General features: G+C 36.3%; 3 protein-coding genes and 1 long non-coding RNA gene across 8 annotated transcripts; 1 reads left to right on the top strand and 3 right to left on the bottom strand.

Annotated features, from left to right (window-relative positions):
* Nucleotides 1-1,403: 1,403 nt before the first annotated feature.
* On the bottom strand, nt 1,404-3,475 carry LOC106334259. The gene is made up of 5 exons (XM_013772564.1): nt 3,387-3,475; nt 3,245-3,314; nt 2,195-2,931; nt 1,824-2,049; nt 1,404-1,680 (listed from the first exon to the last, which is right to left on the bottom strand). The coding sequence occupies exons 1-5, from the start codon at nt 3,390-3,392 to the stop codon at nt 1,661-1,663; spliced, it is 1,059 nt and encodes a 352-aa protein (XP_013628018.1). The 5' UTR covers nt 3,393-3,475; the 3' UTR covers nt 1,404-1,660.
* On the top strand, nt 2,938-5,647 carry LOC106334264. 3 transcript variants are annotated; one of them, XR_001268573.1, is made up of 6 exons: nt 2,938-3,118; nt 3,223-3,335; nt 3,500-3,680; nt 4,221-4,367; nt 5,121-5,193; nt 5,276-5,647. It is a non-coding gene; the product is annotated as an uncharacterized LOC106334264 (long non-coding RNA). The 3 variants fall into 3 exon arrangements; XR_001268574.1 differs by having other exon boundaries at nt 5,121-5,198; XR_001268575.1 differs by having other exon boundaries at nt 5,096-5,193.
* Nucleotides 5,648-6,253: 606 nt separating this feature from the next.
* Nucleotides 6,254-6,741, bottom strand: LOC106334262 (glutaredoxin-C8-like). The gene has a single exon (XM_013772566.1). The coding sequence runs from the start codon at nt 6,705-6,707 to the stop codon at nt 6,294-6,296; it is 414 nt and encodes a 137-aa protein (XP_013628020.1). The 5' UTR covers nt 6,708-6,741; the 3' UTR covers nt 6,254-6,293.
* A 1,770-nt stretch (nt 6,742-8,511) lies between these two features.
* Nucleotides 8,512-17,578, bottom strand: LOC106334256 (aspartokinase 2, chloroplastic). Of its 3 annotated transcripts, none has more exons than XM_013772559.1 (14): nt 17,306-17,541; nt 16,332-16,814; nt 16,166-16,248; nt 16,048-16,088; nt 15,819-15,973; nt 15,582-15,731; nt 15,402-15,497; nt 15,217-15,333; nt 15,027-15,146; nt 14,857-14,949; nt 14,664-14,786; nt 14,469-14,585; nt 14,319-14,381; nt 8,512-8,602 (listed from the first exon to the last, which is right to left on the bottom strand). In XM_013772559.1, the coding sequence occupies exons 2-14, from the start codon at nt 16,725-16,727 to the stop codon at nt 8,516-8,518; spliced, it is 1,641 nt and encodes a 546-aa protein (XP_013628013.1). In that variant the 5' UTR covers nt 16,728-16,814; nt 17,306-17,541; the 3' UTR covers nt 8,512-8,515. The 3 variants fall into 3 exon arrangements, with proteins under 3 accessions (XP_013628013.1, XP_013628014.1, XP_013628012.1); XM_013772560.1 differs by lacking the exon at nt 8,512-8,602 and adding an exon at nt 14,015-14,233 and having other exon boundaries at nt 16,332-16,808; nt 17,306-17,578; XM_013772558.1 differs by lacking the exon at nt 8,512-8,602 and adding an exon at nt 14,015-14,233.
* Between the last annotated feature and the right edge of the window lie 14 nt (nt 17,579-17,592).

The raw sequence follows: 17,592 nt of genomic DNA, 5'->3' as shown, positions 1-17,592 counted from the left end.
ATATTTTATCCAAATTATCCGAACTACCCGAACTATCCGAACCCGAACCGGATCCAAATGAGAACCGAACTTTTTCCGGATATTTTCCGGTTCCTACATTTACTATCCGAACCGAACCGAACCCGAAACTATCCGAACCGAACCGAACCGAAAATAGGTCAAGTACTAAATGGATTCTCTAGCCCCTATCCAAACTACCCGAAATCCGAAATATCCGAACCGAACCGAACCGATAACCGAAATGCCCAGGCCTAGTTTTGATCATTCTAAGGAATAAGATCTGAGTTTGTGGTGAAAGCAGTGAGTTCTTGTCGTTGGGACATGATCTCTGCTTACTAGAAGTGGATATACTCAACAAGAAAGTCAATGACTCTGTATATTATGATCAACATAACTTTGATAGATGTTGCGTTAAAGTTTAAATCAGACATGTTGATTGAATATATTAGTGTATGTATTCAAGTGTTTGATTATTGGATGTTGGAATCTTTACTATATTGCAATATATTTATGTTTAAGATCAATAACAATTAGTTTTCCTTTGTTTTGGCTACATGTGTGATTAAAAAATGATATGTGAACTAAACAATATCCCTTTCCGAGCCAAAAAAAAAAAATGATATGTGAACTTCATGATTGGTTTGTTGTGATTGCTAATACTCATTGTCTCTTTGTTTGTTTATTTTAATATTCCTGTGATTGTATTGAATATTGATATCTACATTTAAGACTTCTGTCATGTACTGTTATTGTTTAGGTTAATTTCATAAATCTCTCGTGGACCTTTTCATATCATTGAGAACCAGTCTCTGTACTACCAGACCTCTGAACTTGTGTATGTGTGTTCATTATCATAAAACATGTAGTAGATGTATCTCAAGTGGTTTGGGAACTGCTTCCTGTTTTGCCTGGAATCTCCTGTGCGAGTCGGCTTGGGTCAAGAGTAATGGCGAGATACCTTTTTGTGTTGAGCGTTGGTAATAATCGTGCATAGAAGTTGCATTTTAAAGTACCTTATACAGCTGATTAAGATTAGTTTGTTCTCCATTTACACATATACTTTGTGATAATTATAAGAAGTCTATACTATTATACGAGAATCATTTTGTAATCATCCACAGCTGCTAGTTTTGAAGTAATCTTTGATAGAATTTGTATCCAAGTTTTCCGACTAGAGATACTTAACGATATATTCAAACGAAACTGTAGTTTTATTTGTGATTATCAGTTGTATATGAAGTATATTCCAGGTTTGGCGTTTCTTATTGCATGAAGTTTTGAGATAGCCCTTTTTTTTTTCTGAACTGAAAGTTTTGAGATAGCTCTTTTAAGGTAGAATATCTAAGTTCTTTTGTATAGGAGATAATGACATGTTATGGCTTATTAGTTGAGAGAGAAATAGTGTTTTTCTTATGAGATTAAAACATATAGCTGGATTTTGAAGCAAATGGTTACAAGATTGTTTTCTCTTCATTTAAGTACTCCAAACGATGGATATGAGATATCTTGCTGCGTTTAAATTATTACATAGAGGGGGCGTAATGAAACATTCCCGCTAAGTCTTGACCACATTTTTACTTAAATCATACCACACAGTTCACACATGCATGAAGTGACATAATACACTCACACTTCTTACTTTGCGTTTTTCTTTCCTTTTCTACAGCTCCAACACGAAGTCTGCAAAAGCAATTATGGATTGTTATTATATTATCTGGTTCGACCACAAGCAGAAAACTAGTGGATGCCTAACATGCCAATGGATCAGATTATTCCTTTGAAATAAAATATATCAAGTAAATTGCGTATGATGGTGAACTTACAGTCTTCGTCTGTTTTGATCCAGTGTTCTCCGTTTTTAGCTGAATCGGAACTTCCTAGCTCATACTGGATCCATGGTTTACTTGCCTCGTTACAGGTGCTCACCTTCTCCGACATTAATCCAGTGGAATTTGCTTGGCTGTTTTTTGGATCTGTCATGCTGTTGTGTATTTCGCTTTCCATGTTGGAGTCTTCTGGATATACTTTTCTCTGAAACACTTGTGCCATCTGCACTCACAATATATGTTTGTTAGAAGCAAGCTTTTCATTACAGCTAATTCTAGTTAATGCTAACTAAGTAAGGGATTAATCATCTTAAGTTGGGCGCTTTTGATAGTAGGTTCTTGAAAAGCTGAGCCAGAGGAAAACAAACCTTTTGGAACTTCTTCTTTGTGGAAGCCACTTCAGTTTTACCACTGCCAGGACTCTTGGAGGATGGGTGTAGCCTCTTCAGTACCTTCTTCACAAGATGCTTTGCAGATTTGTGGGTTGTACTGGTTTGCTTCTTTTTCTCTCCATATTTGCTTTCTGAATGTTTATCTTGCATCTCTGCTGCCTGAAACAGTTCTCCAAGTGATGCCCGTTCCTTCTTCCCTGCAACCTTTGTTTCAGATAATTCGATTAGAGAACCAAAAAGATACTCTTGGAGTGGGAACTTCATTGGCTGATTATCTTCTTCAGCATCAAGTCCCTCAGCAGCCTCAATGGTGGATGCAATGGTGTTAGTGTCGCTGTTCCTTCCTGATGGCTGGTTGTGCCCTTCTTTGGCTTCAGCCTCAAGGAACTTCTCCAGTTCATCACTGATGAGCTTCAGATCATTCTCTGTCACTTCTGCATTATCTGTCGCCGGGTCCCCAAATGTCGGTGTTGCTGGTTCATCCAGATATGTCTCTCCACCAAGGGTTCCAATGGCAAGAAACCCATCAAAGAAATCACTGTTTCTCTCATCCTTGGTTTCTGTATTATCCTTGGGTCCTGGGAAGGAGTTTTCCTGGAAACGGTTAAGCTGCTTGGTTATTCCAGTACTGTATCTGGGGCCAGCACATGCTGCGGGGTAAACATCGTGGCTATCAAGGGATGGATGAGATGAAAGGGAGAAACGGCTGTTACCTGAAAGAAATGTTTGTTCAGAAAGTATGAACAAACAGCCACTGATTGCTCAAGGTTGGAAAAAAAAATATGCATTTGAGTTTGTTGCAACAGGCAGGTGGAGGCATGACATTTACATACAGCCAAGACAAACTTAAGCTTTTTATCATGTCAGCAGTTTAATTTTCTACCAATGGAGTTGAAAGTGGTGAGACAATTACTAGGGCCTAAAGTGCTTGCTAAGTCCTATTGCCATTCTCCTAGAATTCAACACGCTAACTATTTTTGTTCCCACATATTTGGTAAGAAAAGAAACAGCATATAGAGAAGTTACCAGTTGTAGCATCTTTGAATTGCTCTTTGCTATTCTCCGGGAACTTATGATGATGAATCCAGCCCCAAAACTGTCAGAAAATTAAGCATTGGTAAGTGTTGGCTACAAAGTTAGTTGATATATTTGTAAATACAGAACATACCTTCATTTTCTCGTTACCACACAATACTAATGGAGAAAGTGACTTTATAGAGAACCTTCAAAGGCCTTAATATAGCAGTGAACTAGTTGCTAACAGTATCTCTAAACTTTTAGGTTGATGACAGTGGAAGACCAACACCAAGAAAGCTACAAAACTTTGGTTGGCCATTCTCTTTCAAGATCACATCAAGAATAAGTTGGAGGGCCATTACAGACATAAGTCTACTGTTGTGGTTACATGACACGTACATTTATTGGCGTAGCTATCCGTAGTTACAATCATCAATCATCTCAGGTATTGCTATTTGATCTTGATTTTAGTTTCTAAATATCATAAAACTTTATGGATTTTATGTGGCGTTCCTGGTATCACAATTTGAGCTTGAATTGAGTTTCTGTATCATAAAACGTTGTAGATTTTATGCGACGTTCATGAACCATTGATATTAGATTGACTAGTCATTTTACATACTACGATATACATAAATAGTGGATGCAAAATGAATATTGCTATTGCATTGTTTTCATTTGTGTAGTAGCCAGGACATATTCTTTCTTGCAACTTTTGGTAAAATAATCCAACAATCTCGTGTAAGCTTGAAGGGACTATGTATTCTGTTTGAAATTGAGTTACATAGCCAATCGTGACTGGATGGTACAAACTCGCGCTGTGTTAGTTATAGAAGGAACTGTAAACTTTGTTTTTACTTTGAAAGAACAATCAATGCTGGCTCCTTGGTCATTTATAGAGTGATCGAGAATGCATTATGTTGAAATAATTCCAATGTAAGTGTTTCGTTTTGCTTTTGTTGACTTGGCTGTCTCTGACAAGAAGAAAAGGCATATAGATGATGACGGTCCTGGCAGAAAAGTAAAGAAAGAGTGTTTTTTCCAAGAAACATATGGAAAGCTCCGTGACAAAACAACAACCACTGCTTTCGTACTAGTTGATTCAGACAAGTGAAGCTGTCAACGACATCAGGTACTATAGTTTCGCTTTCATGTCTTGAAGCATTATAGTATCACAACTCGTAGTTTAATTAATGGGTTTATTCTCAATTAAATTATCATATGCCCGTTTCCTTAGCCGGAGAAGCAAATTGTTTTGGTAGATCAAGTAAGAACTTGCTAGAAACTAGACTGTGAACCTAGGCGTATGTGTGAAACACCATGGACAAGACAATGCAGATTAGATTGGATTAGAATAGATCATAATTGATTTGATTAGATTAGCGGGGAACAAAGACAAATAGACAATGATGAGGACAATTATAAATGGGAAAGCAAAGGTGGTTAATTAGGACTAAAAAGAGATAGGAAGCATCTGAGGGGTTAAACAAAGGAACAAGGGATAAAGGAACAAACAGAAGTAGTTAGTATTGGGTATGGGACCAAGAGGGAAGCAAGCTATGCACTTTTGTTCCAGATTAAAGCAAACATACAAATGCTAAGTTTTGCAATCTAGAGTCACTTCCATTGCTCCCACACACATTATCTTATGTTAGATTTCTTAGAATGTGATCTACTTGTGTCAAATTCACGTGGACATTTTTCTTTGTCAATGTCCTTTCATGTTCCTCAATCATATATCTTCTTTTGGTCTATCTCCAACGTTTTCACTTTTCTTATTATATCTCACAAGGTATTATTCCCAGGTTGATGATATCTATTATTTAGAAATTAAAGGGACTTATTGTGAAGCAATTACAGATGTTTTAACCTGTTATTGGGCCAGATGATGAGGATCAAAATGGGATGGGCCAGAATGAGTTTTGAATGTTGATCAATGGACTGGCTGATTCAAAATGGTGAGGTAGCAATTAAGTCGTCTAATGTGTTTATTTTATTGTCTTAAGTCAAGTTTCTGGCTGATTCTTTGGGTGTGTGTAGGCCATTTTGGTGAGGCGTCGCAACTGCTGTGCGGACGATAACATTCAGAACACACAGGTGCAGATGTAATGTTGCTGAGACGCATGGCTGATGTGAAACAAGTTGAGATTGGTACCAGACAAATGAAATGGATAAAAGAGGTATCACCATCTCTTGTTCTCACCATTTCTTCTGACCTGTCGACGTCTTTATGTTCATCATCTGGTCCTGATTCTATCTTTCCGTTTATTCATGCACTTGAGCTAGCCCACAACTACACCATAGATTCCCCAAATTGTATTTCCCTCTATTCTGTGCAGATCCTATTCCCCTATGATGTAATCGAGTTCTATGGGTGGGATGTATACGTTACAACTCGTTTATTGTCTACGTACGAATTATTCTAATGAATAGAATATATTTTTTTCATAATGAGCCCTTTAATGTGTTACTGATCTGAAAGGTAAAAATAAAGCTTTCTGGATAAGGTGATCTTCTAATTCTCTAGTTTGAAAAAAAGAGCTTGTCTAGTTCTCTAACAACGATTTGATCTGTTCATAATAATTGTCAAATAAAAGAAGAAAAAGTGAAGCTATTGGACCAGAATGTACGGGCTATATAGAGCTCATCTCTGATGCAATGGTCGGGTCAAAATCAGAGACTATTGCTGGTGGGTATCCACGTCATCTGAAGTGGGGACCCCTGAGGCAATTATTTTTCCCCACAGTTAACAGTTATAGCGGTTAAGATCTTATGTCATGAAAATAACCTTGCTCTTGTCTTAATTTGACCACAATTTTGCTATTTTTAACAGTCAAACTTGTAAAACGAGAGATAAACTATCTTAATTTATATATTATAGTGTGATTAAGATGGACAAGGAGCTATGCTTAAACAAACGCACTTCACCCCTCACTGTCTCTAATTCGACACTATGATTAACCTAATCTTTTTTTTTGTTCTTGAAACCAAGAAAGTAAAGAAACAAGAACACGAAAAGAGAAAAGAGAAAAAAAAACGTAGAAGGTGGACTTTGGGATTAGAGCCAAAGAGCACCAGCATCTTTGAGAAGAGGGACGAGGGAGCCGTTGATATGAGAAGCCATCACTCTCTCCATTGACCCCACCATCTTCCCACCGATGAATACCACTGGAAGTCCCCCCGGAGAAGTGGAAGCGCCGCTGGAACAGCCGAGGAGACGAAGGAGAGCTCGGTGGATATCGACGCCGTAAGGGTGGAGGTCCAGCTCGTGGACGGCGGGGCTGACTCCCATTCCGCGGAAGAGACCCTTGACGGCGTGGCACATGCAGCAAGTGCTCACGCTGAATATAACCACCGCATTTTCTCCCGCCATAGACTCTACCCTGGCCAAAGTATCCGAAGGAAACACTCCCATGTTGTTCACCTTGTTGTAGGACGAGAACGAGCTACGAGTTTCGGTTCTGTATTGCATTTTGTGTTTCTAAGTTAGAGAGATAGAGAATGTGTGTGAGTAGATTGGAATGGGGAGAGAACAAGAGGCATGCATGCTATTTATAGAGGGTGAGTTTCTATATTTTTTATTTAATTTAAATGCCAAATGATAACAAAGTAATTGATTTGATAGCCGTGGTTGTTAGCTTTCGGGATATTATGATATTTTTAATGTTTACATAATTTTTTTCAAATTTTGTTCTGCAGTGTAAAAGTCGAATATTTTTTTTTATATAATTTTCACTTAAATAGGTTAAAAGAATAAAGGAATTTGTAAGAGATATCTATCCTTCTTGTCACGCCGAATTAGAACTCTGATGCTGCCAACATTATATGATCAAGCCATAACGTTGAGATGAGGTCGAATGTTTGGATATGGCCGGTGGTTATCCATTATATTCCATTTTTGCTTTATGCTCAAATCCTCTAATCAACCTCTATAAACAACAACAACAAACAAAAAAAAAACCTCTTAAACAAGCTATACATATAATATCATTATCAAACGATCGTAAGGGAGGAGGAATCTTTTGTTTGGAATGTAATCCAATTAGAGCATCGATCCCACTAACATAGCTAGGCATATATATATATATACATGAGTTGGAACTTGGAACATGTAATCGGAATCGAATTTCGTATAATCATTTATCATTAGACCAATTAGGATATATAAAATTGGCAATTTGTATTAAAAAGGAAGTAAAGGAGTCATCAATATGCTTGGAATAAGATTTTTAAAAAGAAGACACCATTCATTGTGATATAGGTCCTAACCAGTGTTTACTTGCTACCAACAGAATATAGAGTGTTCTTGATTAATGGAAATTTACAAATTGGCATGGCATGCGTTCATGCTAGCATCTTTATATTTATATATGTTAAATTTAAAGTAGTAAGTTCCTCTAGAGAAAAACTGTATAGCTCATATAGTTTAGATCGGAAATGTTAGATAAGTTTTTACGAAAAGCCTGAAAAAGGTAGAGAGTTTGACGAAGTTGGTCGTCACATGCAACTTTAGCTTCCATGCATGCGTCTGCCTTTTATTATCTGCGAATTCGCCTTCTTGTTTCTCATGTTTGACCAACCACTCCTCCCAAAAAAGAAAAAGGTCAAATAAGAATATTATTGTTGTCAGCATAAACAACTTGTTACGAAATTCATAGGTACTAATCTGCGATAAAATAATAAAGCTCTTAAAAATATTCATATTCTCCATCACCTGATCACATTTCTGATTTTCTTTTACATATTTAAATGAATAAAAAGCACGCTTATTAGGACATAAGTATATAGTTTAAAATGTTTCCGAAGAGTTATATGTCCCTTCATCGGTTTTAGGACTAAATCTTTGTCTCAAGGTAGTACTTAAAAAAACAATCTCGTGGGAATACGCTTGTCGGACCACTTTATTTATTTAAATAAAATAGAATCGAAGGTCGTTACAGAAGCCTTACGTAACACATGTCATCAGATGTTTATCTTTTGTTGACTAGTCGGTTAGTTAGACGGTTATAACCCTGGATGAAACATGTGTATATGCTTTTGAGGAAGGGTATTTTCGGAGTTTTCATTTCATTCAAAGCCTGCACCTTCTTGAATAACGCCCGCTTTTCCACATCCCTTGTTGTTTTTACTTTTTCTTGACCGTTATGTTGGTTGAAAGACATTTATTGATTATAGAGTTTGAAACACATTATAACCATATCACAACATCAACTAGAACAATAAGAATGTGAAGTAGTTTTTTTGGTAAAAAATGTGAAGTAGTACATGCTTGTGTTTGCATTAAGAAAATGTCTCAAAGAAGGCGGAGTGAAGAGCCCTCACACATTGCTCTGCCTCTTCATCATTCACTATCAATGAAATGTTCACCTGAAAAACACATTTCCCACTCATTATAAAACCTATATTCATCTGTATAAACATGTAGCAATAGAGTTTCAACCTTAGATCATCCTGTGAGATCAAAACACACATAAAACTAATGAGCAAAAGCCTTGCAATACTCACACAATAACATGATTGTGAAACAGTCAGAAAATTATAAAAACATTTCCGAGGAAGCCAGTAACTACAGGGACTGCCTTGTCCTTGCTCCAGTTACTAAGTAGCATTTTGGAGACTACAGGGTATGTTGCTTCAAGTATATCAGCATTTGTAAAATCGCCACTGGTTATAAACCATATCTCAAATGCATCATACAACAACAAAAGCAAATGAACTCATCAACTGATGACACTTTAATATATTCAAACAAGGGAACTATAAAGCAAACATACTTGACGAGCTTTGTGGCCAAGTTTGTTGAGATAAGCAGAGAAAAGCCTAGTGGACATGCACTCTCCAAATGAAACTAAGTAGTCCCTTGTACCAAGACTATCTAATTAACAATGGTTTCCACTGTTCAACATCCTCCTCTTTTTTTAACACTTCACATCATCTTCTCTCTTCTACCTAATTATTCAACACGTACTTCATTTTTAAACTTGTACAATAGTTTTTTAATAAAATTCAACACCATACCCCCACTATTTCAAATTCATTTTTATTTTTATAATTTACAACTACATATTAATAATAATGTTGATTATAATTAACTTAAAGAACTAAAATGACATAATTTTCAATAATTTTAATTTAATTTTGTATTTCTATTCTTAGATAATTTTTTTAATAATACTAAAATTATTATTAGTAAAACAAATAAAATTACGAAACTTCAAATACAAACATACAAAACAACAAATAAAACACATAATTAAACATTAGAAAAAGTTTTTATATCCAAATCAAACGAAACAAGTGTCTATTAATAGAATATAAAATTTTATGAGTTTTGAAATAAAAAACATTAAACTTTAAATTAATTTGTTATAAATAATCAAAGTCAAATAATTAGAGTAGTATAAAAAATCAAAAATCACAAACATCTAATACAAAATAGACATCTCGCTTTTTGGGATCCATTTTTTTTTTGCTTTCAACATGTTGAATAAATTCAATAATGCCATGTCATTGTTTAATTTTTTTCAACAACTTCAACCGTGTCTTCAGTCTTATCACCACCTTTAGCAGAATCGGATTCTAAAATCATGGAAATAAAACAATAAAGATCGATTTAAAAATGTTTTCAATATCATCGTAGGGTCATAATCAAGATTAAAAAATCAATAACATCGTACATGGTTCATAAGTCGGAACTTTATCAAGATCATCATCAAACTCATCGGTTGTACTTTCCCCATCCACTTCATTGCCATCATCCTCCGCGTCTTCCTCTTCGCGGGTTGGTATTGTGGTGATGAGTCTTTCTCACGAAACAGCCACTGCCACCGTCTTGAGGTTCAAGAATCGCCAGAGTATATATGATGTTTTAGCTCATTCCCTCGATTGGCAATTCAGTTCGTTAACGTTTATTCAATTGTATGTTATCAACTAAATCATTTAATAAGCAAATTCTAGTTATTTTTAAAAGTATGCAATTATAGTTTTTGGTGTTTCCAGGTCTCCAATGTAACATTTTTTTCTCTCTCACTTCTTTTTTTTCTTTAGTAAGTTCTTATAAAATGTTTAAATGAATTTCTAAAATCTGAACAAAAAGAATTATCATAAATTTGGTTCAATATTATGTGAGGCATTTCACAAAGTGAAATTGACGTTGATGCTAATGTTAACATGATTTTATGATATGTGCTGCTATAATGTACAATATATGCTTTTTCTTACTTTTTAGATTTGTATAAAATGCTGCTAAAATAGAACTCCGAACCAACTAAATGAATTGTGATGATATCATTAAACACACAAGTTGGCTAAAATACTTAGCTATTTTGAAAATACTTATCTCAAAAATTATTTTAATGAATAAGGCTTTTATAATCTGTTTTTTTAAGACAAATTAAGTTTTAATAACACATTGTTGTTTTGATTATATATTTAAAAATGATAATATAGTAAAAAATTATTTATAACTAAAAGGCATCAAATTTTAGGTGCGCTTTAGGCGTCATATCAGTCCGGTCTTCAAATCTGGGAGCGAGATTGAGAAAGAGGCTTTCGCGTCCGAATCTACCAATGGTGAGACTGAACGGAGGATGAGGTTGAAACTGTCTATGGAATATCGCAGCTACATCGTCGTAGTCAGTGGATCGCTGGAAAATATCTGCCATCGCTCTGTCACCGACTATGAGTTGTAAGGTGGATTCCGCCATTGTTTATTGATCTCTCGTTCTTTCTCTCGTTTTTTATTATGGACGATAAAATTTGTTTCGATTTCAATACCACCTCTCCTCTTTTTTATGTATTTTGTCATACAATTGATATTAATAAGCCCAAACACATAGTAAACCTTAATACCTAGGCCCACCAGTGCTTATGTGTCTTCACTTTTCATATAGTTTTGTCTTCAACTTTCACAAATTAAATGATTTTGTCACCATTAAGAGTTTCTTGCTTCTCTTCAGGCTTCTTCTACAGTTCAAGTTTTTTTTTAGTAATCATGTTAAATTTCATACCATTTTCAAGAGTTTACATGTTGAATTAACAACTTATCGAACGAGAACTTCAAACACATAACAACCCAACAAGACAAGAAGAAAAGAAGAAACAGAATTTGATCTTGATTTTAGTTTCTATTTCATAAAACTTTATGGATTATATGTGGCGTTCGTGAGCCATTAATAACAGCCATCAATCATCCAAGATATCACAATTTGAGCTTGATTTGAGTTTCTATATTCATAAAACTTTGTAGATTTGTTCGGCATTCATGAGCCATTGATGCTAAGTTAACTAGTCATTTTCATACGATATGCATAAACAGTGGATGCAAAATGAATCCATAAATACGATATACATGAGCCATTTATCCGACATTCTTTCCTTCGACGTACGTTTGATAATGTAATCCAACAATCTCATTACGCTAGAAGGGAGTATGTATTCTTTGAAATTTAGTTAGATAGTCAATCGTGATTGGTACAAACTGATTCTGTGTTAGTCAATGTCCTTTCATGTTCCTCAATCATATCTTCTTTTGGTATATATCCAACGTTTTCAGTTGCCTTATTATATCACAAGGTATCATCCCCAGGTAGATATTATTTAGAAAATAAAGGGACTTATTGTGAAGAAATTACAGATGTTTTAACCTGTTATATATTGGGCCAGATGATGAGGATCAAAATGGGATGGGCCAGAATGAGTTTGACTGCTAATGGACTTGGCTGATTCAAAATGGTGATGGAAGTCTTATTGTGTGTTTTATTGTTTTAAGTCAACTTTCTGGCTGATTCTTTTGGTGTGTGTGTGTGTGGGCGTAGGCCATTTTGGTGAGGCGTCGCAAATGCTGTGCGAGTGAGAACATTTAGAACACGTAGGTGCACATGTAATGTTGCTGAGATGTGTAGCTGATTCAGTAGAGGTTGAAATGGATGAAGGAGGTATAGCAATCTCTTGTTCACACTACTGCTTCTGACCTGTCCGGCGTCTTTATGTTAATCATATGTCCTGATTCCGTATACTTCAGCAAACATAATCAATGTATACGTTACATGTCGTTTTATTGTCTACGTAATGAATAGAATATTTTTCTTAGTTATATGCGACTTTGCTTCCTTTTCATGATGAGGCCTTTAATGTCTTACTGATATAAAAGGTTAACGTAAACCTTTCTGACTCACGAATGTGATGAACTTCTCGTTCTAATAGATTAAAAGACATAAGCTCATCTAGTTCTCCAACAGCGATTTGATGTATTCATAATTGTCAGAAAAAAAGAAAATCTGTGAAGCTATATTGGACCAGCATGTACGGGCGGGCCCTACGGGCTATATAGCTCATTTCTGATGCAATGGTCGGTCAAAATCACAAACTATTGCTGGTGGATGTCCACGTAATCTGGAGTGGGGGACTTATTATTTTTCCCCACAGTAACAGTTATTACGGTTAAGATCTTATAATTTATAGGTCATGAAAGAACCTTACTCTTGTCTTGACTTGACCATACAATTTTGCTATTTTAACAGTCAAACTTGTAAAACGAGATATTACTAATTTTTTATATTATAGTGTGATTAAGATGGATACAAGGAGCTATGCTTAATACAAATGCACTTCTCTCTCTCAGTCTCTCTAATTCAACACTATGATGATTAACCTAATCTTTTGCCACTTTTATATTTAACGCACCAAATTTTAGCAACAAAAAAAAAAAAAAAACTAAAGCTGATTTAGGTTAGGACTAAATCTTTAGCTCAAGGTAGTACTTAAAAAACAATCTCGTGGGGATTACGCTTGTGGGACAATAAAATAAAAATCGAAGGTCGTTAAGAGAAGAAGCCTAACACACATGCAGGGCCGGCTTAACATTGTTATGGATCCTAGGGCAAAATAATTCTTTTTTACCCTCTAAAATTTATATTCAAATAATGTTTAATATATTTTTAAAATTTAATCAGTAATATTTTGTATATTTTGTGATGAAAATAAAATTATATGCATATCAAATATTTTTAGGCCCTTTTCAATTTTATTTATAATTTTTTATATAAAAAATAGACTTTTTTAAAAAAATGGGCTCCTTAACTATTAATATACGGGGGACACGGACTTGGGTCCGGGGCGGTCGCACCGCTTGTCCCTCCTCCTCAGCCGGCCCTGCACACATGTCATCAGATGTGTATTTTTTGTTGACCAGCTGGTCGGTTAATTAGACGGTTATATAATCCTTGATGAAACACGAGGTGTGTATATGTTTTTTTTCTTTCTTTTTTGATAAAATGTGAATATTAACCAAAAAGGAACAAGAGTAGATTTACAAGGGCTTTAAAGCAAGAAATTACATATGGCTAAAAAAAAAAACCAAGATGGAACTAGAGCAAACTATGGATTAGACAACATGATCTAGGCGAACCTAAACCACTGAGATAAGAGTCTTTGACAACGCTTATGGGGTAAGCGAGCAAGGAGGGTGTCTCTCAAAGTCCTGTCGATCTTACTGAACAAGACGGACGTGGATGCAGGAGAACCATTGTGGAGTCTGCTGTTCCTTTCTCCCCGTAGGAGGAAAACTACCGCCTAAACAAGAAGCTTCTTTAGCGTTGCTGAGAGGTCTGGCGTGTCAGTGAGCATCCAAACGATAAGAGAATCCCAGTTATGGAGAATCAGGTTGTGTATATGCTTTTGAGGAAGGGTATTTCCGGAATTTAATTCTCATTCAAAGTCTGCACCTTCTTGATTAACCCCCACTTTTCCACACTCTTTGTTCTTTTTTGTTGACCGTTATGTTTGTTGAAAGACATTTATTGATTATAGAGTTTGAAACACATAATAACCGTATCACAACAACAACTAGAACAAGAAGAATGTGAAGTAGTTCCAAGTCTTAGTAAATACATTCTAAGCTCTGCGTTTGCATTAAAAAGAGGTCTCAAAGAAGGCGGAGTGAAGAGCCCTCACACATTGCTCTGCCTCTTCATCATTCACTATCACTGATATGTTCACCTGCCAAAACACATTTCACACTCATTATAAAACCATAACAATACTATAGTCATCTGTACATGTACATCTAGCAGCAGATTTCAACCTTAGATGCACCCTGTGAGATCATCTGCACATTCACTCCATTGCTTCTAAGTACTTTAAAAACCTGTTTTTGTTCATTCATTCCATTCCCATTTAACTTCATATAAACTTTTCAAAATCAAAAGCCAGCCACAAAGACTAGATCACTTACCTTCTCTAATATGAGTGATGATTTCTGAACGTTTCCTATGAGAGAGATGATTGATCTGCGCTGAAGCAGCTTAACAACAGCAATCTTCTCTAGCTCCTCCACCACATGATCCAGCTCCTGTTCACACACCCCCCAATCATTTTAAAGAGATTACAATGACCCTCAGAATCTACCACACAGTAAACGGACTCTTACGTTTGCTCGCTGAACTAACTCTCTACCCCAGAGCTTTGCTGGATCCAGTGTCAAAGATATACTAACTTCACTTGTTGCCACAACATCCACCGATATGCCTAAATCTTCAAATGTGGTAAACACCTGCACATAGAGACAATATGTATGATTCTAGTGTGACACTAACCAAAGTTGAATAAAAATATCATTATACCTTGGCGAGGAAACCATATTGACCGAGCATACGAGTGCTTGCAATGTCCAACATGGTCACATTACGTTTCAGAACAATGCTTGTCAGCACGGCCTACGAGAAGAAGCGAGAATAGGTGATTGATAGTTTTTGATATGATTGAGTTTAAAATACACACTTGTTTCACAAACCTTACTCATGTCTCTGGATCTGGTGATGACAGTTCCTGGAGCATTGGGGTTGTACGAGTTCTTAACTCTAACGGGAATGTCACCATCTCTTGCTGGCCTCATGGACAGTGGATGCAACACCTACGATGAAGGAGAAATCTGATCAGCCATTCAGACAGAAAAGATCTCATCAGCAATATAGATAATCTACCTGAGCACCAAAGTAAGCAAGCTCAGCTGCCTCATCGAACGTTAAGTATGGAACAGACTGAGCTCCAGAGTATATGTTGGGATCACAAGTCAAAACTCCATCCACATCTTTCCAAACCTACACCAGATTAATATTTGATCATCAAGATTCGATCTGTATGATGCAATCTTGGCTTAAACCTATACCTGAATCTCTCTCAGTCCTAACGCTTTACCAATCGTTGTGGCTGTCAAATCACTACCACCCCTTCCCAACGTCGTTATAGCACAAGACCTCCATCCCTGTTGATACAACTCATGAGCAAAAAGCCTTGCAATAGTCACACAATAACATGATTGTGAAACAGACAGAAAAATTATGAAAACCTTTCCAAGGAAGCCAGTAACTACAGGGACGGCGTTGTCCTTGCTCCAGTTATTAAGCAGCGTTTTGGAGACTGCAGGGTACGTTGCTTCGAGTATATCCGCATTTGTGAAATCGTCTGTGGTTATAAACCCTATCTCAAATGCATCATACTGCCAACAACAAGCAAATAACACAACTCATCAACTAATGATTTTATTTAAAATGTTCAAACAAGGGAAACTATAAAGCAAACATACTTGACGAGCTTTATGGCCAATCTTGTTGAGGTAAGCAGAGAAAAGCCTTGTGGACATGCACTCTCCGAACGAAACCAAGTAGTCCCTTGTACGCAAGGTTAACTCTTTCATCATCGATATGCCTTTTAATAGCTGGTGTAGCCCTTCTAGGTGTTCTGCCATTGATTAACCATGAAAGTTGATTCAGAAACAAAAATCAACAGAGAGAAACAAGAAGCAAGACACTTACGTGCAATAACCGTTGTTTCCACTCCAAGCTCATGAGCAGTTCTGAACATACAACATTTTGTTTTACTGTGAGCACTAAATAACAATCACAATGACAAACATTGTTTTTTTTATACTACCTTAAATGGAGTTCCTTAATAAAGCTCAGTTCTTCAATACTTTCTACATTTGTGACACCACAAGTAACAGCCTTCTCTCCAGCCTAATGAAACCCAAAATTCCAAGAAAATAATTAACTATACCAATAGGAAGTAAAAAAGATTAAGAATGGTTTTTTTTTGGTACCTTCAAAAGCTTATTAGTAGTCTTGCCCATTGCTGATAACACAATCACAGGCCTCTCATCAGGAAAGCTGAGTATAAGATTGGCAACTTCTTTCATCCTCTCTGCTGACTCCACCGATGAGCCTCCGAACTTCATCACACACGTCAGCTCTTTGCCGGTTCCGCTTACACTCCTCGTCTCAGTCTGTTTTCTCTCAATCAAATCGACTCTTGCAGCTTCGCAGCTAACTCTCAAAGGTGTGTTCCTACAAGAATGCTCTACGGTTCTAAAGATTGCGCTACTCGAGGTGGGAGTGACTGAGAAGTTACAGATCCCCTTTGTGCCAAACTCAAGCCTTTTTGAACTTAAAGCAAGCCCTGGAGTTTGAACTCCATACAACTGCAATGAAGCCGCCATTAACTTCAACAGTGAAGCTTGCTTAAACTCAGTGTTGTGATCTCGACGAAAGATACAGCTGTGACTGTTCAAATGGAGAGCCTGCAGCTACAGAAAGTAATAGAATAAGAAGTAAAAGATCATGTCTTTCTCATGGGATCTAAATATTATAATGATTTAACAATTAGGTAGAACTCTGTCACGGGTTGATTATGAAAAACTCTTTCTTTAACCATTTAGGACAATGTGAGTTGACTAGGAGAGACACATGAAGACTACTTCTCAAATAAAATCAAACAACCAATTATACAAGCGATCATAATAAGTAATAAGAGTAACACTTTTGTTCAAAAAAACAAAAAGAGGAACACTTTTTTTTTACAGAGTTCTTTGGTAAGGAGTCAAAACTCAAATGGATCTGTTATAATCAAGAATCTAAGGCATGCAAACAAGAAAAACTGTTTCTTCATCACCTAAATGGAAGAACTTATAAATCATTTGACAAATTAAAAAGAAAATAGCAAATGGTGATTGTAACAAAGATCAAAACACTGTTAAGAGCATGCATCCAAATGAAGACGATGAATGTAGGCAAGTACCTCAACTCAACCTCTTTGATTCCTTCGGACACAGCTGTATCGACCGGTCGGATTCGCCGGCCAGGCTCCAAACGAAATAACGATGCCTATGTGTTTAAGAAGTGAAAACGGCGCTTAAGACACAATTGAGAGGACGTGGAGACACAACACTGTGGTTGTGTTGCCCTTCTCAGAATTGCACGGTCCAGATTCAATCTCTGATTCGAGATACCCTTTCAGCCTCGGGTAAGCCACTAACATTTTTTTGAATGTGTTATTTAGTGAAACAATGACGACATGTTACTTCT

This window comes from Brassica oleracea, chromosome C3, assembly GCF_000695525.1.
Source record: "Brassica oleracea var. oleracea cultivar TO1000 chromosome C3, BOL, whole genome shotgun sequence".
Classification (NCBI taxonomy): Eukaryota; Viridiplantae; Streptophyta; class Magnoliopsida; order Brassicales; family Brassicaceae; genus Brassica; species Brassica oleracea.
Note: the sequence above shows the minus strand (reverse complement) of the source record. Positions and strands in the feature narration are given on the sequence as shown.

Coding starts and splice junctions, on each gene's coding strand:
- LOC106334259 (XM_013772564.1), bottom strand. Junction 2,050..2,194: donor CAAAGAAGAAGTTCCAAAAG/GTTTGTTTTCCT, acceptor TTGTGAGTGCAG/ATGGCACAAGTGTTTCAGAG. Junction 1,681..1,823: donor GATCAAAACAGACGAAGACT/GTAAGTTCACCA, acceptor TTGCTTTTGCAG/ACTTCGTGTTGGAGCTGTAG.
- LOC106334262 (XM_013772566.1), bottom strand. CDS start 6,707: ATGCAATACAGAACCGAAACTCGTAGCTCGTTCTCGTCCTACAACAAG.
- LOC106334256 (XM_013772560.1), bottom strand. CDS start 16,727: ATGGCGGCTTCATTGCAGTTGTATGGAGTTCAAACTCCAGGGCTTGCT. Junction 15,334..15,401: donor TAGGACTGAGAGAGATTCAG/GTATAGGTTTAA, acceptor AATCTGGTGTAG/GTTTGGAAAGATGTGGATGG. Junction 14,787..14,856: donor AATATGGTTTCCTCGCCAAG/GTATAATGATAT, acceptor CTCTATGTGCAG/GTGTTTACCACATTTGAAGA.